Genomic DNA, 22,496 nt, shown 5'->3' with positions numbered 1-22,496 from the left:
TGACACTGAGTAGGAGCAGTAATTCTTCCAATGTAACTTTTCACAGATTAACTAATCAGAAATTAAAATAAAGGAAAGTGGGAAACAGAAAAATACAAACAAACCAAAAATCCAACCCAAACCACCACACTTCACGGGATCCTAAAATTCAATGATGGCTAGGGAAGGTGCCTGGGGTCCACTGTGGACAACACCACAAACATGTACTGGCTGGACATACTATACAGCTATAGATAAAAAACAAGATGCTGGGGTACATGTGGAATGAGATGCGGAGAAATACAAAAAATAAAACCCAGGATGTGTCAGCTGGGTGGTGCTTTCTCACATGTGCTTGTTGCATGTCACACCTCCCTCCCAGAAAATGACCTCCAAGGTGAGTATTAAAGAAAGCCACTACACACTATTTGGTATATGGAAAACTGAAAATTTGAAAAGATTGAAGTTTGAAACGTCTTGCTTGGCTCAAGAAAGTAACTTGTGGAACAAGCCAAGAAGGCAAAGTCAAGTTCTTCTGTTCCCCTATGTCACACATTGCTCAGGTAAATTAAAAACCAATTAAAAGATTTTCCCCCTTCACACATCAATAAATTCTTATCCCACAATACTAGGAAAGTAATACATTAGTTTAAAAAAGCTGCTGTACTTTTTTATGACTAAGAACAATAGCCAGTTGCATGTTTGTGCAAAATACTTTGCAATAGACTTCAGATGTCAGCCACTGGGGTAGGAAGGGGAGCCGTGGCAGGCAGGTGGTTGGTGTGGGGCTTGGCTGAGCCTGGCACTGCTCTCTAACACTGCTCCTCTCCTGGGTGCCAGGACTGGGGGCCTGACACCCAAGCCAGAAGCTACTCTTGCACTTGTGACTTAAATACACTGGTTATTTTCTTCTTTCTTCCTTGCTTCTCCAGACCAAGGGGATGCAGACCATTCCCTAGGGTACCCCTTGGCACCTGGCCTCCAAAGCTGGGTGGGTTGCCATCTCCAGTGGGAGTAGCGTGGTGGCCAGGATGGAGAGACTGCTAGCTGACTCAGGGCAAACATTATTAGTGGGCTTTCTAATTGCTTATAACCATTCTGTTTTCAACATGTGCTCAGACATGTCAGCTGACTAATAAGTACATCCACAGCTGGGGAAACCCAGAGTGGGTTGGATAACAACACTTCTCCACCTGAAAGATCCTGTGCACCAGTATTTTCACCTGCTTAGGCAATGGTTCCTGCTCTTTCATGTACATGCCCACTAATTTTTTGACACTACATCCCACCAAGAGATTGTTTCCACATCCACAGCATATATCTGTGGAAGCTCCTCTCCACCCCAGTAACATCCTTACACCAGGACCTTTCATCCACCCAACACACGATGGGCTTGAAAATCTTGTTACACATGATACAGGATGAAAGGTGGTGATGATACAGCACAACCAAAACTGTTTGATGTTGAAATTGCTGGCATTGCAGGGCACAAGGCCGACATTAAAACATTTCTAAGTAAGTGGGACAAGAAGCTGGGTGTATCAATCCATTCTCTGGACATTATTTGACTGTGAGGTAAATGGGTTTAATTGGGAAAGAGAGGAAATGCAGAAAAGCAGCAGTTTTATCTGGCTCTTAAACCTTCACATTTGTGTATGGAAACCATAGCCACGAGAAGAAATAAATAAAAGCAACTGCAGAATTAAGGTTTTATGCAGACACAGATGTAAAAAAAACACCACTAAGCATGGTTTTCTTTAGAGCATCATATATCAAAGAAGATATCAAATATTTATTCTTCTAATTTTAGATAAAGCCCTTAAATAAAGGCATTTTTCTTGTCTTTCCCTACTTTGCCAGAATCACACTGAGACAAAGTAACCTCTCTGCCTATGTAGTTTTGGGTTAATTATACCTCCCAGGTTTATCTGGAGAGGTTTGTCATAGATTTGTGAATTCCTGAATTAGCAAAGGAAAATATCCCCAACCTGTCCATAATGAAAACCAGTCTTTTAGGAAACAAAGCAAGTGATTTCATTCTTAATTTCTACAGAGAGCCATCTCATTACAAATGATAGTGTAACAAGCAAATGCTAATTATCTTGGTTGCCCCTTTTCTCTCAATGGTATCTAGTTAAAAGTAACACCTGAAAAGTACATTATAATTTCTTTAATATATTTAGACGCTTTGATACATGTGGCTTTGCATTTATATGTATGCATGGTCTTGATCTATCTATCTATAGCAAATGCTGGGCTATACTGAAAATAAAGCCACACATGTCTTCTGATATTTTTGTAGGAATTGCTGTTTCCTCCAATAGTTAACAGCAATACATACAAAGAAAATATAGCAAGAAATTAGTTGACTTGCCATTTTGTTAAAAAAAGTTAGTACAATGATCTAACACAAACAAACACTTAAAAGAGAAAAACACTGAAAATTAGTATTTTGGAAGGAAAATCTACTAATGGGTTATTTATTTAAGGCTAGGCTACTGTACTGCTGTTACAGATCTATCAGTCAGCACTTACTGAGACATAAGTGTGTCAGGCCAGAGAATACATCTTGTAGACTTCTGCTGAATTGAAAGCCACACCATTATCACGGTGGTAAACGGTTTTGGTTTTTACCTTTTTTTCCTTTTATATATTGTCTGCAATATTTGTAGCTTTGTAGGTTATAATTGTAGCTTAGCTTCAGCATTTTCCTAGGCAGGAAGACAAAACACATTCCAGGACCCTTATTCTATCTTGGTTCTCCTTAGAAACCAAGGTTGAAACCAACTTTTTGAGACATATTTTTGTAGACAGAACCTGGCCCCCACTGAAGGGGGGGAGATTTTAGAAGTTACTAGAAGTGGGGGGGACTACTTCACCAGGCATGTTGCTACCTGTGGGGCTCCTGTAAGATATGCCAATTTGCAAAATCTGTAAGTTGTACATGCATCACACGAGGCGTGCATCTGGTGTTTTCCACCTAATGAGCTGTGCACCTGATGATCCTTATATAAAGGCACCCCTTTTTATCACCTTAACTGTGTCTGGCTCATATTTTTAGGACCAGAGAAAAAAGCACCAATGGTACAACCATATTCTTGACACAGCCCTGGGACTGAGGGCCCGATGGAGCTGCTACTGCTTGGCAGAGCACAGAGAAGTAAGCAGACACACTTTGCTCCTTTCTATGTAATAGATATTGCAAAGTAAAAGTCAATAATATGTGAGTGGCCAACAGTTCAAGGATGCATCTCTCAGTCTAGCAGTAGACTCCTGCACATGGGGTTATTCTTTAAATGCACAAGGTTAAAATTGATATCCTCCACTTCAGTACTACATACATCAATCACCCCACTGACCACCAAAATCGCCAAACAGCAAGGACAAAAAAATACTGAGGCAAAAAACTAAAAACAACTAAAACGTTACTAGAACAATTCAGGAAAATGAAAGCTTTGATTAACTTTGATAACAGATCACCTGTAAGCGATCAAATAAAAATGCAGGGGAACTTTTCACTACACTTTTCTTATTCCCAGATTTTACAATCTTTCTTTTTCCTCCAGACAGATGGAATTTTAAAAATTCCATATAGGTATTAACTAATACCAACTGGAATTATAAACTAATAGTTGAAGATGATTGCTCAGCGCACAGAGTAAGTGGAGATGTTGGTATCACAGAGCTATTCTAAGCTAACCTACATGATTCCTAGGTGATCTTTGCCCCATTTTCCAAAAGTTAATTAAAAAATCTGCAAGTTTATCTTATAAGAAAATTTGTTAACTATCTTTTGATTTGTTGCCAAACTGTACTTTCAGTCACACTATATCCACAGGATTATGTTATTTACATTAATTTCTGGTTTTGTCACTGATTTAGTTGCAGTTTTGCTGGATTTTAGCATCTCCACCATCCCAGTGCTTGGAACAATGTTAAGAAAATACCAGCACACTTGCTTATGTAATATACTATCATGACACATTTGGGTACAAAGGCATGCAAAATTCACCATGAACATGGAAAGGTCTACCTGTGCTCCTCTCACGAAGCAACTGGAATGCAGAAATTTTCACTCTTCCTATGCACAGTAAGAACCGCTAGGCACTTGTAGCACTTACCTAAATGAAAGGCATAGGCCAGGCCTGAAAATATTAATATGACTTTTGATAAGAGACTTTAAATATCATAGCTCAAGTCAGATTCAGCCTTACTCCATTATTGTCTTTTTAAAATGCAAATTTAAGCAGTGGGTTGGTTTCTTTTATTTTATAGATATACTTGATTTTCACAAAAAGGGAAAAATGAAAATTTTATATGAAGGAACCACTTTTTATGAGAAATGGAATTTAATATCTATGACCACTATATAGGTTAGGCTTACATAAAAAAAAAAAAAAAGAGGCTTAATGTACAAGCCCCATGCAAATAAGGCCATCATACACTTGAAAACATTAGGAGTGATCAGGCTTGTTTTTAAGAAAGCAGACTTTTGGAGCAGCTCTCAGTCATCCAGGGAATATTTGCCACTATCAGAACAGAACTACTCATCTTTTAAAAAGGCGTCATATCAACCTGTACAGTAGACAAATCCTGGTATCTCCAGCTTAAATCTACATCAGTTGTATTTATCAAGAGTAACCACTGAGTTGTGAATAGTCTTATTTTTATAAGCGTAACAGATTTAACTTTTTAATTAATCTTTAATTAATCCCAGATATAAAAAGCTCCTTAAGTACCTCTTATTAACCATGACTTACCTCGCATCTATTAACTGAAAAACACTACAAAAACACAAATTGTGCTTAAAATGGCTTGCAGTTAAGAAAGTGTATGGCAATAAACTAATTTGAGAAGCCAAATGTATGCAGGTTTAAAACAACTCCTTTTCCATAAAGAGAAATAAGAGGAGAACTTTCTGTCCAAGCTGCTAATGGAGACAATGTTAAATAGTCCTTTCTTACAGTAACAGCAGTGGAAACTACTTAGCTCTTTTCATTTCCCAGGAGATGAATATTGACTGAGTAATTACAGCTATAATCTCTTCAGTCTCTTTACAAAAGTTTTCTGCAGAATTATGTCATTAAGACAGAGCTTACTGTATGTAACATGCCTACAATTCAATTGTGCTTAATGGCTCCGACCTACTTAATTTTACCCATTTTCCTTTGTATTTGGAATTTCATGAATGCTTTGTCATTGAAGTTTATGAAATAGATGACAAACAGAACATTAAATTATCATTTATCTATATACAAAGGTACTGACTTCATGGTATAACCACAGGAAACATCCAGATGCCTATAAAGAATCAAAAACCTTGTAGAGAAAAATCCCCTATTTTTAAATTTAAATTCTGTCTTAAACACTGTGAAAAAGTGTATTTTAAAAATGTGTCTGAAGCATATTTGCTCCTCACTGCCCTCCCTCCAAATAAATGAGCCAATTTTATACATATTTACAGTATTTAATAAAGATGTCCAAACCAGTGAAATTTTTTACATACATGTTTCAGCACTTAAAATAAGGAGAAGCATTTAATTTGCTCTCAGCTCAGACAGTAAAATTAAATGGAAACTTAGAAGCCTTCCACAGAAAGAACGCATTAAACCATTTACCTCAGTATCTCAATATGATTAACAAAACCCAAATTTAATTCAAGCAGTTACTAACTCTATCCTAATTTAAATGCTTAGATGTTTGCTGCCTGACTGATAAATAATCAGCTTTTTTTGAAGTCTTCATTAGTGTGTTTTAACAAATCCTTGAAAGTTAATCCATAGGGTTTTCTATAAATTCTTTGGCTACATACAGTAAGGAAGTTAAATATATGTGAAATCTACCAACTACTAGTACCTTAAAAATAGTACACATTTACAGATTATACAGGGATCAGAGTGCAAATGTCAAGAGAGAATTGTTGTCAAGGACTGAGTTACTTACAACATCCGTTTTTACATCCCAAACAGAAGGCTGTAGACAAAAAAAATGGCGGTTCTTAGATTTAGAAATCTCTTTGAAGAGCTTCTTGATCACCTAAAAATGCCTCAGACTGAACCACTGCTTCATGTATTAATGTTATCACTTTTAATTATAACCTGAAGTATCTGTCTCCTCTTTTTTTTTTCTTTTGAAGAATATAGAAGTTCAGGAACTGCTCATATAAAGAACAGAAATACTGGTTGTATTCCCATATGGAATTATAATGACTTTAGATTCCTTTATGTCTTCTGAAGATATTTTTTTTAAGCAAAATATGAAAGCAGAAATCTACGTCAGTCCTCCGAAAGAGCTTTGGGCTATAGTGATTTTGTGAAAATGTTCAATTTTCTTCTTGCAGCATTTCTTCTATTTCTTTATCCCAGTTTTCATCACGCTTTTCTGATTCTGTCACCACCTCATACTCTTGAAGCTCTTGTTGTAATTCCTTTTCCCAATCAGCAGTTTCTTCTAAAAGAGACAAATGATGTGTAAGAATTAATGGATAATACTGAATGTTGCTTATTTATATAAAACTAGGTGAATTTGCACTGAACCTCTCTTATATCCCCTAAATTTTATGGACCATTCTCCTTAGAAAGAAAACAAACTTCCGAAATTTCACCTCCCTATTGATCACAAGTAGAAATTAATTAATATACAAGGCTATAATCCTAGATGCATACTATAATAAAGATATAAAGAGCAAATACACAGCAAAGTCATTATGAGTGTCCCTTTACAATATCATTTTCTACAGTCTTTCACTCTACTATCAACTGAATCTCCCTTTGCAATTTTAAATCTCTGTAAAAAAAATGAGGCTTGTAAAAAAGAAATCAAGACCAAATACTGTGGCTAGTTTAAAACAAAGAAGGTACTCTCCTCACTTGACATTCGTAGCTAGGCAAGCTCATTTAATCAGGGTTAAAGGTAATCATATTTCATACTTCAGGGCAAAAAATGAGTCAGAAGGCATTCCTGTGTTGTTAATCTCTGTTTTAATTAGCTCTACCTATCATAGGCAGGAGTGTGGGGGAGGAGATGGGCGTTTGATGTGTTACACGTTGGCTGGTACCTTCAGATAGGAAGGTACGCAATTCCAGAGTCCAAGTCAGTGCGGCCAGCTGAGATTACTCTGAACAAGTAACACATTAATGACCACTTTTCATCAAAGAACTAGATGCAAGAAACTGGCATTACTCATTACAATTCCTCAAGCTTGGCTATGTATTGGACAGGAAAAAATCAGAAAACAATGATTCAGCAAAATCCAATGCATATTGTAAGAAAATTTGGCAAATTTTGTGATAAACATCTATATATGCAAGTGCTGTCATAGCGAATTATGTATGGCCAGAGTCACATCATCACATACTGTTTTTATGCTCTTTAGACTGATACTAGTTCTGAATGATTTTACTTAATAAGCTCCACTTAATTTCTTATCATCATTCTCAGAGCTATTTGTTAAATTTTAACTGTTCCAAATGCCTGTAAATCTTTATAGGCAGAGGCCTATTCAAGCTCACAGTCTGTTGCAAATGTTGCCTTTTTAGCTGCTGCCACAAGAAGAAAACAGAGCCTGACTTTCAAATACTGTACTTTATCTACAAGGATGTCAATTAAAGAAAACAAATATTATGCAGAAGACCCTATGAAGAGAAAGGAGGAGATAAAAAGAAAAAAAAATATCCCACACTCACTATCATAAAAGAGCGACCTAAACCTCTTAGGTTCTTTGGATTTAAACCACTCACAGTTAACATTCTGTATAAGAGTTGTTTGACCATGGCAAAAATTATCATTACTTTCTGCAATATCTCATTGAAGCTTGTTTCATACACTTTGGAAAAAATGGTCACAGATCTTCTTTTCTAAATTGAATTACAACTTTTTTTATTTTTTAATCAATCTGTCTTAGAATTGCTCTATGTAAGAAACAGAGGTAATAGTAGCTTTACCTTCTACTACTGAAGTCTCTTCTTTCTTTTTGTCTAGCACTAGTTGTTCCATTTCTTTTCTTAGATCTTCCTGATTCAGATTACAGGTATCAAAAGCATCACTCACAAATTCTGATACACCCGGACTTGTGGAAATCTCTTCCTCATCCTGCAACAAGACACTTTAGTGTAAACTTATCCAGAAAAGGTAAAACAAGTCACCAATACATACTTCCACTCATGTGACTGCTTTTAAACAGAGTTGACAAAACCCAAATGCATTACTCTCAGAATTATTTTTCTTTATTGGCTACTTTTCCTTAAAAGTATTTTTGTACAAACAAAAGTGTTACATAGCTGCACTGAAAATTATCTGCTTTACATTCAAGGCTGTCTTTTTTGCTCTTTTAACAACTTTAATTCTTAGTTTGCAATCTTCAGAAACAACAATAAGCTTCTGAGTAGTTTAGAACAGGACCTAAATATTAAAAATTTGACCACACTTCAGTAATAGTTTTCTACACCCAAGTAAGATTACGAGAGGACTATTCTTTGGAAATCTTTGCCTGCTGCATATTATTGGCAAGTGAATGCACAGCTCTGCTTCTGCCAAGAATGCTCTCTGGCACCAATTTTACAATCCAGAAATGAACAAGGGTCATTATGTGTCTAAGGTAAAGGTTTTTGCAGTACCAAGCAAAAGTGAAATAAAACAGTGTTGCTATTGAAATGCGTAATTTAGATTTTTCTATGCTTCAGCCTGACCACAGCTTGAAGAGTTGGACAGAACATGGCACACAAATCTATTTTTATGAAGGTACTGCTAGTGTCTCAATGCAATGCTAACCTTCTTTCCAAACATTTTGGAAATTTCACTCTTGACAGTAAAATCACGTCATAATGTGCAGGATACTAAGGAAAACATTCTTCAGATAAACTACTGTTTCTGCTACTGAAAATGAGTTTCAAGATTATCTGCAAAAAATTAATATCATAGCAAAACAGCAGCAGGTTAGGACTGTCAGATATTCTAATATTATGGTTTCATAGCAGAACTTACTCAAAAAGATGCATAATTACTAATTAAGGAACAGCTTCATATATTAAATCCCAGACAAAATATAACAGCGTTCTTACCTCTTGTGATTTCATTTGAGGCTTTATTGTAACAGGTGGTGTTTTTGGCCGTACTGTTTCTATCAAGGGAAGGAAAAAAAAAAGGTAGATAGCATTTAAATATATAAAAATCTCATTTAATTTGCATACCTATTAAATATACAAGGAAATACTGTATTTTAAGGAATCCTTGCGATTAAAGGCTGAATTTAGCCACAGGTGAACCATTTTCAAAAACAAAGAGAAACAATTCTCTATTCTTAATTAAGACAAATTTAGCAAACCATTTCCTCATTATGGCTCCAAACTTAATAGATAGGACTCCTCCGACCCTCAGAATGACATCCCAAGATCTTTAAAGTTACAAACACATAGACTTGGTCATGAAATCCAGTCAGTGTTTATCACAGAAGTTCTCAGACTCCCCTGGCTGGGGACACGGCTGCCATGGGTGCCAGTTAGCTCTCGGGCAGACCAGACTGCACACGTACTATGCACACCCCTAAGGGCAAATGACAGCAGTGTTCTGCAGCCTCACCTTTCACACAGGCAAAGAAAGTCACTGAGAAATAAACCCTAGAAGCTGGTCTCAATTTCCTAAGAAAACTCACTGTGCATTCTGTATTTAAGAATGGTGCTAGGACGACAATGATAGTTTACAAGCAAGGCTAGATCTTTTCCCTGACAGGTAAAGGAACATCCCAGTTTTCTTCCTCATGCAGCTCTCAGGGGAGAGGACTTAAAATGAAGAGCCAGGTGGATGCAAAAACAATTAACATACAGGGGCTGTGGTAGTGGTGGAGTGCTTGCTTAGCAGTTCTCTTTGCTTAAACATGCAAAGCAGTTCTGAGCTTGCAGCTCTGATTCCTACAGGGTGCCCAGGTGGACTCTCCCTGCCAACTCAGCAATTTCTGGGGTTTTTTGTGCTTGATTTTTAAAATTAAGACCAGTTTTAATTAAAATCATTCTCTAAGTGGTAGCTGTCACTGCTTTTATAGCTCATCTACTCAATGCCCCCTGCTCTGTCCCATCTCTCTTCCTTCCACTTTCCTATCTCTAGAGGCTCTGTCACTGAACCCAGCACTGCAGCCAAAGAGGCCCCAGCCTTCCCTGCTTGGGGAAGCTGCAGGACACAGCAGTACCTCTTTGTTGCTCAAGAGAGGCTCCTCAGGCCCCAGCTGCAGCTCTCCTGCAGATGGGACACAGCTGCTCTGCACTGGGCCATGCCCCAGTCAGGTGTGACTGATGTACCATTAGCATCGTTCTTGACCTCCTGGCCTGGCATCATCTCCTTCACTGTGGTGTGCTCTCATCCCAAGGGGACTTAGTTCCCAACTACAGAGTTACTGATAGCTTGAGAAGGGCTAGAACTTGGTCTTTTGTTATAGATCTTGTATAGCCTTACACTAGAATGTGGAATGTCTTCCATTTGTCTCTTCTCTTTTCCTTTCACATCAGCCACACTCATTTAACTTTCTAAAAAGAGCAGCTAAGGAGGAGACGAGAAATGGAAGGCTAACAATTCAGAATAAACCCTAAACATTATGAAGAACTACCAACAGGCAATTACTTCTAGTTTTAGCTTCCAATTAGGGAATCCATCTTTCAAATAGGTTACTTAAACCAAAAATACATATGATTCAGAGCTTCCCAATTCTATGCAATTTCTGAGTCAAACAAAACACGCATTTACTACAGTCTGGTACATGTATCTTTGCCACTACAGAACATGCAGTCATTAGTAAATCTATGTGCATGTCCCACACTGGTGGTTTGAACTGTAGAAGAGCTGCAACAGGCCAAAAGGCAGTGAAGATGTGGGTTTTTTTTTTTTTTGGTGTGTGTGTGTGTGTGTGTGCGCATGTGTTTTCTTTGGTGTGTTTTTTTTTTTTTTATGAAGATACGTTTTGCTTTAGTCACAATGAGAATTTTGCTAGAATCCAGCAATTTCACTTTGACTGAATGGTACTTTCCAAGGGTTTGGATGACTCAAACATAACACTTTTGTTGGTCAATAGGATCAGATGCCACCTCCCCTGTAAAGTTGAGACACTTCCCAAAACAGCCGTAGTTTTGGGACAGCAAACAACTATCCTGAATAAAAGTAGCGAGAATTGGTGCCTCTTGGTCTACAGTATATTCTGGAGTAGCCTGTCCTGTCAGCATTGCTTGGATGGCAATGCTGAGAGGACAGGCTACTACAGAATCTACTGAGAGAAAACTACTTTTTCCACTCTGGATGGGGATCTTGCTTAGGCTGACACAAGCACACTCCAAACAAAACCTATGAGAAGCACGAGACAGTGACAACAAAGGCACATATGCAACATGGAAGCCTGGCTTTGGAATTCCATCTGTAGCCCCTCCTTCACCCCGAAGTTCAGCTGCCCATCCAAGGAGCAAAAGCCCAGCTGAGTAACCTTAGCTCAGACTGTGCAGAAGACTACTAAGCTGTGCAAAACACCTGTGATAAAGTCTGTAAAAAGAATAAAAGAAAGGTGTCTCAAGAGGACAAATACCTACAGGGAAAGATATTATATTCAAAAAGGAGGAAAAAGAATTTGGCAGTCGTCAGCTGACTGTCAGTCAGGTCAGCAGTGTCAACAGGACATAAGTATTAGTGGATTTCACAGATGGCAATTCATTGATTTGGGGATATGAGAACCATTCCAAGATGCAGGAAAGGCTTTCTCCTTCTGCCCAATGCCTAGCCAGCCTGCCAAGGTCCTTCAGGTGTCTTACCAGGGGTGGGGAGTGTACCAAGGTTAAGCTAAGATCTAATGGGCCACTGGTTATCTTTTGTGTTTCTGCCAGTAATTAACTGCTTTATACTCTTTAAGCCACAGATATTCCTGCTTGCAGAATCTGTTAACATGCAAAGAGGTGCAGTGGTTCATAAGAGGGTCAGCAAGAATCACCTGTAGAAAACAATCAATGTAATTGCAGACAACTTTGTTAAAGCAGCTTTTTCATCTCAAGGCTGAATCCCAGGTAGCCTCCTGCTGCCCAATTTTTCTGTTTCCACAATACATTATGGGCTTTTCCACACCCTGCACTCCACCACCACAGTAGTTCTACTACCATTCACTAATTTCTGTTTGGCATGAGAGCTGAGCAAAAGCCAAGAGCAAACCATATGCCAGCTGGCTGGGTTGGCTAGTACCTGTTGTCTGATCAAGTGCAACAAAGGTACCTCCTATTCTTTCTGACAAGTCAAAAATCACACCTAAGACCACTAATGGTAATGAGCTGTTAGAAGCCAAGTACAACACTTCTCCTCTTTAGATGTCCACCAAGTATGGTGAGAGAAGCCCTGATTTAATAGGCAATCCAGGATAAATATGTAATGGCACCTGATGCCTAAAGATTTTTAGCTTTTTTATTTATTTGTACCTTTGTAGATTTTTAATATATAGCTGTTTATATATATAGTTTCTAACACTTTCTCACACTTTAAAACAGTAATTACCCTTTCTCACATATTATCACACATTCTTGAAATTCTGTTTGGTCTTATTTTCAAGAAAAAGAGCTTCTAACAAGGACATCCTGTTTTGCACAAGCATCTGGGCTGAAATAATAGAATACTTCATAGATATAATAAGATATCGGGCTAAGAACCCTTGGAAGGGCTCCTTGGCAGATCCAAGGGTAGGTTACCAGGGCAACCGTTCCTCCACTGGATGTACTTGCTAGACATGCTAATTAATTAAACCTATAAAAGTTGTGAAAATGTGACACTGCACATGCATATAGATATTATATGTGCAACTGAAAGCTTTCATTAAAAGACTGCTCTTTATGGTATCAATTTTAATATTGTTTGGAAAGTTTTTTCTTCCAATTTTAGGCAACAGTGTGACACTAAGTTAATGAACTGTGCTCAAACAAATGTTTCCCCATACCTTTCAGTTCACTATCCTCTTCTCTGCCTTTGCTCTCTTCCTTTTCTGCTGCTTGCTGTTGAGCTGCAAGTGCAGTGAGTTGTGCAGACTGTTTAATTAGGGACACCCTGTAGAAATAATTTCTCCAGAACACCTCCTCCTTTACACTAGAGAAAACAAACAGATTTTGATTATGACATTTGGAATTTGGTTCCTTTTACCATCTAGCAGTGAAATAAAATTAAATATGCGGAGAAAAGGAGTAGACATAACTGCTATTTAAGTAAAAACTTAGAAATTTGTGACATTAACACATTCTAAAAAGTCCATTATTTTAGAAGTTCCTGATCTCCCACAAGACATTTGCAATTGACTTGAACTTACAATAGTAATGTTATAACACTAGAAAAAGATTAACAGATTGCAGCAACACATGGTATGGAAAAATATGATGCTTTCCATCTCTCCTGACAAACTATGTAAACAAACCCAACAAGCTAAATGAGCATATTCTCTTCCCCTCTAAGCCAAACACTCTATTATTGTCAAACTATAATTGTCTACATCTTCCCTAGACATCAGGTGAACCTGGAACATCTGTGGTGGCAGAAGCCATTCCTAGATTGCAGCAGTATTTTTCCACTATCTGTACATCTTTCAGCACATCCACAGAATCTTTAGTAACCAGAAACTGCCATCTTGGAAATGAGCAGCTCTGGTAGGTGGGAGACTATCCCCTACCTCAAGTAACATTTCCCTGTGAAATTCCTCCAGCGAGAAAGATAAGACCCAACTTTGACCTACAGGCAACAGAAGGCAGAAATGGCAAGATCTGTGGGGAGGAACTTGTGTAGGTTAAGAAAGAATGAATCTTCACATCTATTCAGGCCAACAGTGACCACTCAGACTAAGAACAGGTGAAAAATTAATAAGCAATGTGGCAGAAAAGGCAAGGATAGCATGACCAGAGGCTGAAGACAGAGCATCAGAGAATATGGGCAGATCTTCAGAACTGACAACAGAGAGAAGAAGGTAAATGGAATGAGGAGCTGGGAAGGTTTTTAAGAGGAGGAGATTTAAGACAGAAAATGTCACAAGGAAAGATTTATTTTCTGTTTTCATCCTTAGACAAGGAGACTAATGTTGGGAACTCCCACTTAAATATAAAGTTAAGTTGTGAAACAAGCATTAGGAACAGAGTCTGGGACTGGACAAGGAGTTAACAGCTCTGGAACAAAGCCTTGCAACACAGAGCTTTTCCCATTTCCTATCCAAATCCAGATTTTCTTGCTTGCATTGCTGCTTTTTTTGTGACACATTCCATCACCAGTTCTCCAGGGGTGGTCTCTGACTATCTGTAATCACCGTTTTGGGATGTCAGTTACACCAACAAATCCAAACGTTTTTACTGTTGCCTTTACCTTTCTTTGGAGAAAAAAAAAACCATTTAATTTAGCATACTGGAGATGGAAATACTGAGGGCCTCTCCCATACTTGAATCAGCAGGTCCTTATTAGTTCTGTCACAGAGATACACTTCTTTTCTTACCTCAAATTGCTAAACTGCAATGGACATGCAATACTCCAGGTGTTACACTAGCATAAAAATACACTTACACATCGGAAGAACATAAAGAACTGAAGGAAATGAAAGGAACAAGGAGTAATTTATGAGTATTTACAGACACATTAAAAGCATGATGATACAGTTACCAGCAGAAATTACTTACTGTTTGGGAACAAGGTCAAACCTCATCCTATTGAGAAGCTCATCTTCTTGTAACATGACCAGTGCAACAGGGTACATTTGGTCAAAGTCAAAATGAAACTGCACACCTGCTGGAGGGTCCCGCAGAAAATTCCGTTTATCCTGTGAAGAACATATTTGTGGCCATTAAATGATGTCAGAAAAAGGACAGCATTTTTCACACACAAAAGCAGCAAAGCAATCTGTAAAGCCTTTATAAAACTAAAAACTATATTGAGGATCTGCTTTAGTTCAAGCTGAAACTGACAGAACTACCTACTCTTGGATATGATTGGGGTGGTGACAGACATATTAAAAGTATCTTAAAACACATAATTTAATAAACTTACTTTAAAAAATAAAAAAGCCAGTAGTTTTAATCTCTCCAGGAGAAAATTTCAAATCTCACAGGAAGTGAAATACTTACTGCTGATAAGGCCAGTATTTGTTGCTGAATTGTCTCTTCTTCATTGCTGTCTACCCAGGGAGGCACTGCTGCTTCTAGTATTGAATGGAGGAAGATAATTGCATGTATATTACTTGAAAAAAACCCACTCCAAATAACAGACCTTACATAAGGTAACAAAGTGTCATAAAAGTTAAGCAGAGTTACCAGTAGGCCAAGTCGTGTCTTCTTCCCAAACAGTCCATGGCATAAGAGAAAAACCCTAGGAATGGATCTTTGCTTATCAGAGGTAAAAAAATAATAACTAAATAGTTGCTGATCTCTGTTATTATAAAAAGAAAACTGTGGGGATTTCTTTGCAGCATGCACCAGTCAGAATTTAGTTTAGCTACTGAAGTAATGCTGTATAACTGGTTAAGTTGCCTGCAAATAGTATTCCCAGATCCACTTTAAATGTGTAAATTTTGTCAAAATTAAGTTTGCAAAGTAGCTTACACCCAAAAGACACCAATTCTTTAACAATGGAGAAAAATTTTATACATTTGTTATGACTTACAACCCGTTACACACTGAGTAAGCTTGCTCCAGTTCAGCTGGTTTGTATCATTATGAAACCTTGAAAATAGTTCTTTGGGTCATACAGAGAGGAAAATGAACTAATGTAGATGTAAAGATATTTATCAATCTCTTCATTGTCAGTGCAAATTCAGCCTCCAGAGACAATATGAGGCATCTGTAGCAGATAAATAGTCCTTGTGCCCTTAAACTAACAGCACTTATTTGTGTGTGCAAGTGGTATCAGCAAGATCTTTCACCCACACGGATCCACATCAGATGCTGATGCTCCTTTCAGTCAGGCCATCTGTTACTCCTCATTTGGCCAATCTAGCTACCTATTTTCATGAAGCTTTTAGAAATATATTCAGAGAATTCCAAGATTACTAACAGACTAAGACAACACAATCCCATAAGCAATCTTGCAAGAAGAAACCAGACTAACATACCAACTACATACACCATGAAAATTTTTATCACAATCCATTTGAAACCAGCTCATTTTAAAGATTGTAACAGAGTCACTACATACCCAAACTGTCAGAAATTATTGCATTCAGGTAACACATTAAAAAAGATACAAGTCAATGATGAAACACAATGCGAGAAAACAACTTTGCTAGCATGGTGATCTTTGAGTTTATTTCACAAAGCAGAAATTGGTTAAAAAGCAAATCTAAACCAAGTACATAACACTAACCTCACTTAAAAATATAATCTTCCTATTCCACCATTGGCATTAAGTTCTGTCGTAACATATTTTATTAAACAGTATTTTGATAGATTAGTTTTAGATATAGCTCAATTATCCAGCTGTCAGCAAGGTTTAACTTATGTGATGTTAGGCATCATTAAAAAAAAAACATACGTTACCTGATTTTTTGGTTTGCTGCTCTTGGACAAATTTCTTCTGTTCCTTCTGGAAGTCTCCAATAATTGTCTAAAATAAAAATTAGGGAACCACAATTAAAAAAAAATTAAAATCTACTCTTCTTGCTTTATGTTCAGTCAGAAAGAGCTTTCAAATACAGTGCAAATTGTTATATCCATGGTGGCCCTTCCTGTAAGTTAAAGGTATTTCATGTCAATCATACACTTCCCTTTTACTGAAACATCTGATTTTGCATTTAAAACCATTGTGTATGTTTTCAAAATTATATTTATAGTTTTATCAAGTTCAGGGGACAAGGAAAAAAGATGGAAAATCTTAGCTGGTAATTTGAACGTTGGCATACTCTGCATATCCACCTACTGTCTCATTGTAATGAATACAGACAGTGCAGACTGTTTAGACCTATTTAGATATGTTTTTAAAGCACTAACACTGAGAGATACCCTTGGCCTTACAGAAGTTTCAAGAGTTGCCTAAGAAATATATCCATTGCAAGAAACTGGACTTTCAAAATCGTAAAGTTGGATTCCAGAACACCTGCTTAGCTGAAACAAAATCATTTCTCCACTTATGTCGTTGACAAATTTTCATGAAAAAAAATATTTAGTAATATTCTATATTGAATTTAGAATTTAAAAAATGGAGAATGGTCCCAGAATTTGGAATGCGATAATCTAGAAGTAAGAATGCAAATGTTCTGTGGTTGAAAGCAGAGGCAAAGAGATACTAGAAATGAACACTTAAGCCACTCACAAAATACAGCTTTTATGCGATGGGTTCTATGAATCAACAAGTTGCCAAAATACACAGAAGTCTTCAAGCTAAATGCTGATAAATTCCTATACTTTTTTTTCCCTTCAGTGACCTAGTATTTCAGTTTAAGATTACTGTCAGTGAGAGAACTACAGTTATAAAAAAAGATTATTGTGGTTCCTCTTCTGGTTTAAAGTTATGTTAATTTTTTTCTACTTATGGAATAAAACAATTTATGTGGTATAAGAAGAAAGCTTTAAGATGATAAAGTACAATCTTGTTTCTCCTTTATGTAATACTGATTAATCGGAACAGGGAATTCATATTACTGTAAGACATTTACAGAAAAAAGAAAATGGTATTTTAGGCATAAAATACGCCCTAGGCACTTAGCTACAGTTGCTTAGGAGCATTATTGTTAGTGTATTAAATTAACAAATAACCTTGTTACTTAATTTTTCCTCTCTGATGTAGATCAAAATTGTATTAGACTCTGATATTACTGTAGAAGGAAATAGATCTCAGCTATCATTATACAGACAACTGTCAATGAAATCTGAAGACAAAATGTAAAATGTGATCATAACAGAAATTAATTTGATGTCATTTGATGGTTCGTTTGGAAGACAACATGAATACTAATTATATCAAGAAGTAGAAGTCTATTGTATTAAAGAAATAAACAGGCAATGCTGGAGTTCCCCAGAAGGGCTGTCTGAGAGACAGGAGCAGGAAAAGGGGTTTGCTGTGTCTGACACTCCTGACAGTCCTACTACAGCTGGGTTGGCTTGGACCAGTTCCCTTTCCATTCCCTTCCAAGATACTCTCAATAGCAAACACAAAACACTTCATGGCACTTATTGCTGCCTTTTTCTTTTTTTCTTTTCCTTCTGCCAAGTTTGTGGCTTAAAGCACTGGAAGAACAACACTTGCTGGCTCAAGTGAAGCAACTGGAGCTGGCAGACAGGAACAGAGAGAGCAAGAAGTACGTGGCAGGGTCAGGGTGGGGAAAAGAACAGGACAGTAACAAGGTGTTTCATTATTCCACTGGTTCTTCTGAAACTGTACCTGCATACCCCTAGGGTCCTAGGATACAATACGTACAATGGCAAGCTAATTCTGACTTTTGCACAGAGATGCCTTTAAGATGCAAGCTACCTTTTGCCAACTAAATAAGCTGTGGGGAAAAAAGAAACCAGTCCACAAATCTCAGGACAGACATTCCCCAACTGCCTGTCTCAAATTCTTTGAGCCCCTCAACCCACATCAGCATTTTTCATATTTTCTTCTGGTCTTTCTCCAGCATATCAACATCCTGAGGGAACTGAACAAACACAGGTGCAGCACTGAGAAAAGCAGAGTGACCATTTTTTGGCAACTGTACCGTGAATAAACATTTCAGTAACATCATTCATCATGACAAGAGATGCACAGTATCTCTTGAAAGACAAAATATCTAATGACAGCTTAAAGAAATGTTATCAAATGCCAGATTTGCCACATGTTGTAACAATGGTAAGCAAACAGAACTTTCAGATCGAGTGTCCAGAAATAAATTACCTTATCGATGATACTGTCAATTTTTCCTTCTTCTACAGACTTCTTTATTGTCTGTGCTGTTTCAGCAACAGACTCAGATATCTTTTTTGTAGCAGCAGAGGCAAAATTGAAGAGGTAACCTTTCACAGACAAAAAAAGCAAGACCTAAGAATAGATTTCTTTACATCCAGTTCTGTTTATACATTTATTTTTCATTCTCTTTAGACATTTGGATACCTACTTAAAAGTTTCTTTCAAAATAACTTAACCTGGCTACTAGCCTACCAAAAACTCCTAACATTCTATTTATCCTTTTCTAGTTTATATCCTTTAATGATGATCACAACTTTCTGTAAATCAAACATTTATACATGAACCTTGTTTACTAAATCAACCTTGCTAACGGTCCTTGAAATACTCCTTTCCAATGAGTTTTCTGAAGCAAAGTGTCTTTCCTGATTTCATGTAAGTGTTCTGGAGACATTAAGCCATAAAATAACTTCACCACAGCATTAAAACAGACTTACTTTTTTTAATGAAAATCAACATGCACAATAAAGTCTCATAAACTAAGGCAACAAATCCATGAAAAATATCAGGCAGGTAACATCTCCTTCAAAAGTCTTAGCCTAGAAGCTTGTTCTTGATGTTTGCCCTTATCTATTTTGTATTATCTTCCTTCCTTTAGCTCCATGAAAAGCACCGTGGCCCTGTTGGCTCATTTTTCTGAGCTATACTTTCTGAAAATATTCAGTCAGAACAGCAATGAAGAATGTTCTCAAAGACTCACACTCTTTGTATTAGCATTGCTGAAGTGAAGAGAGGCAGCAGGGAAAGAACTACGTACACACAGCATGGCCACCTGCACTCTATTATTCTATTTTAATTAAGGAGAACAGACTTGCAAGAAGCAAGATGCATATCATAAACCTTCAGAAACATCAAGTATCAGCTTATAGACAAGTGATTTTAAAACATTGGTACTATTTCTCAGATGGCATGATGTCACAAGCACTTTATTATATCTGAACGGTTGCATTAGGACTGCAGTAGCTCAGTTCCAGAACATACATTGTGTCAGTGCCACAGCAAATAAAATAATCGGAGAGGGATCTAGATAGATTGGAACATTTGGGCAAACATCAATGGCATGAAGTGTAACAAACATAAATGCCAGATTCTGCACATGGGATGAATATAAATTGGGAGAGGGGTGTCTGGAGAGCAGCCCTGCAGAAAGGGATCTGGAAATGCTGCTTGGTAGTCAGTTCAACAGGAGTCAGGTATTTCAGTTATTACAGAAAATCACCTTTGACTTTCATACAGGGGGCTGTCAAAAAAACCAACCAATCAACCAACAAAAAAAACAACCCCAGACAAACCCAAAGAAACAAACAAACAAAAAAACCCCCCACCAAACCCCAGCACTTCTGTTTCAAACAAAAGACCACCTTCCTTCTCAAGGACTCTCAAAAAAAAAAAAAAATCCACTTTTCCTATGGGTTAGAAATGTAAAATATAGTCTTATAATAATAATAATAATAATAATAATAATAATAATAAAACAAGTTCCTTTAACACATGGCTGTCAGCCACTGGTAGAATGAGTTACTTTGGAACACTGATGTCACCTTTTGCAAAGCTAACTACTCTCTGTGGTGAATAAAATGTTCTCTTGTTATGATATCACCAAATCAATGCCAAAATATGCAGAGGCCTAGCCAAGCCTTAAATCAATTTTTCATATATAACTTTTGCTTACAAGTCACAGAATGGTGGTAACCAAATATCCTTCAAGTACTTACTAGCATCTTTTATATCCGTTATCAGGCTTTATAACCCATCACATGTTTCAGGTAAAAAAAAAAGGTTAAGTTCTACATTTTAGATATAGACACATACATTATTCTCCTTATGAGAGTAGAGGAACCAGCAACCAGCTGCTTACTCCCTACCAGCTTTTATTGGCTGTTTCATGTATCCCTGGAAACTCTCTCATACGCAATTGTTTTAGGCGCAAAATGTGCAAAGACATTTACTGTCTGGTGACATTCTGGCAATATTGCACAAAGTGGTTTTGCCTAGTCCTGGAACCAGGAAGAGCAAAATGTGTTTTATTTCCAATAAGGGCAAATACTGTTTTGAACTAAGGTACTTATAAAACTGCAGAAGGGCTGGTATTTATCCTTAGAAAAATAGGATTAGTGGTAGAAAATAACACTTTCAAATGACTAAGAAACTTATCTTCCAAGTGTATGCTTGTATTAAGAATATGTATCTAGCAATATTTCTATTATAAGTTCACACTGGCAAAATGCTCATAATTTCTGTAATGGCATGAAAATGAGCAAAAAGTAATGTCTATAAGGCTTTGGTTTTACCAGCAAAATTCTTTATCTGCCAGGGGATCCTTTTTTTACAGCTACCCAGGTTGCTGGCCATGCAGAGGTTTCTAGGATGATGTGTTATAATAGCAAGAAAGCCTTTTCACCTCAACCTACTCTGGTGTCACAGACAATGGACTCATTGACCACTTAACCAAATTTTCACTTACAAAGCAAGTTATGGGATGGATCTTTATATAGCTAATAGTCAATACTTATTCTTCCCCTGAAACTCAAAGTCCTTTTTCCTTCCTGAACAATCAGAGCAATTTGCCAATTAGAACAATCAGAGCGAGCAGCAGAGAAGAATCAATTTACCACAACTAGACAGGTATTTGACCAAACTACAGACTGAACCGCTGCAGCTCAGATTGCCCAAGACAACGCACATTAAAAAACCAGAGCAGATTAACCTCTCAGATGATACTGAGCCAGAATGTTAGAGCATCAATTTAAAAAAATCCAAAACCCCACTCTTGAAAAAACCTTTAGTAATGAGTTTAGGTCTCTACTTTAGATTACTTTTACCCAAGAATGCACAACAGTCAAACAGGAATTTTACTTATAGCAAATTACAGCTTTGCCGCATCCCTGGCAGCGTTCAAGGCCAGGCTGAAGGGGGCTTTAAGCCTGGTCTAGCAAAAGGTGCCCCTGCCCATGGCAGAGGGGTCGGAATGAGATTATCTGAACGTCCTTTCCAACCCAAACCATTCTGTCATTGTAAGACAGCGGACATGTTCAACAAAATCATCAAACCCCGTTATTATTTTCCCATGAAAAAACCACAACACATAGCAATCCATGAAGTACATTATTCCACGTAGACAGATCCATTCTCTCCACACACAGACCTCCTCCCACAGCGCCAACAGAACAGATACTTGAGAAACGCCGCTCCTCTAAAAACAGCTCTGAAAGAGGAGATAACCGAAAGGGACACTTGCAGCCTTGTTTCCTTAGCTCCCATCTGAAAGCCCCGGGACACTCACTGCCGAATCCCTTGGCCTGGCTGAGCAGCGCCTCCGAGTCCCCCTGCAGCTCGCCCTGCTCCTGCTCCTGCCCGGCCGGCCCTGCCTCCTCCTCCTCCTGGTCCTGCTCCCGCTCCGCGGGGCCGCTCCTCTTGCCGGCGGGCAGCAGCTGCTCCTCGCCCGCCCGCTCCAGCCCCAGCCAGCTGCCCAGGCCGCGCAACATGGCTCAGGGGCGGCGGCCGCGCTGGGGCCGTGCGGGCGCCGCTGCGCAAACCCGGGCGGCCGCTGCGCGCCGCTTCCGCCTGCGCCACTTCCGCCGGGGCCGCGGCGAGGGGGGGCGGCCGCGGGCGGG

The 22,496-nt window shown here is 38.0% G+C and overlaps 1 protein-coding gene across 1 annotated transcript; it reads right to left on the bottom strand.

Moving 5' to 3' along the window:
- Window positions 1-5,430: 5,430 nt before the first annotated feature.
- SYAP1 (synapse associated protein 1) lies at window positions 5,431-22,399 on the bottom strand. Its single transcript, XM_040056304.2, has 9 exons — window positions 22,166-22,399; window positions 18,814-18,932; window positions 16,482-16,548; window positions 15,075-15,148; window positions 14,631-14,770; window positions 12,923-13,068; window positions 9,039-9,097; window positions 7,923-8,070; window positions 5,431-6,429 (listed from the first exon to the last, which is right to left on the bottom strand). The coding sequence occupies exons 1-9, from the start codon at window positions 22,365-22,367 to the stop codon at window positions 6,302-6,304; spliced, it is 1,083 nt and encodes a 360-aa protein (XP_039912238.1). The 5' UTR covers window positions 22,368-22,399; the 3' UTR covers window positions 5,431-6,301.
- Between the last annotated feature and the right edge of the window lie 97 nt (window positions 22,400-22,496).

This window comes from Hirundo rustica, chromosome 2, assembly GCF_015227805.2.
Source record: "Hirundo rustica isolate bHirRus1 chromosome 2, bHirRus1.pri.v3, whole genome shotgun sequence".
Taxonomy (NCBI): domain Eukaryota; kingdom Metazoa; phylum Chordata; class Aves; order Passeriformes; family Hirundinidae; genus Hirundo; species Hirundo rustica.
This window is presented reverse-complemented; position numbering and strand designations above follow the sequence as displayed.

What these genes read in the sequence shown, in the direction of transcription:
- SYAP1 (XM_040056304.2), bottom strand. Translation starts at nt 22,367, where the DNA reads ATGTTGCGCGGCCTGGGCAGCTGGCTGGGGCTGGAGCGGGCGGGCGAG. An exon ending in CTCAAATGAAATCACAAGAG is followed by an intron (nt 8,071 to 9,038) that starts GTAAGAACGCTG and finishes GTCTTGTTGCAG; the next exon opens with GATGAGGAAGAGATTTCCAC. An exon ending in AGAGACTTCAGTAGTAGAAG is followed by an intron (nt 6,430 to 7,922) that starts GTAAAGCTACTA and finishes TGTCTCTTTTAG; the next exon opens with AAGAAACTGCTGATTGGGAA.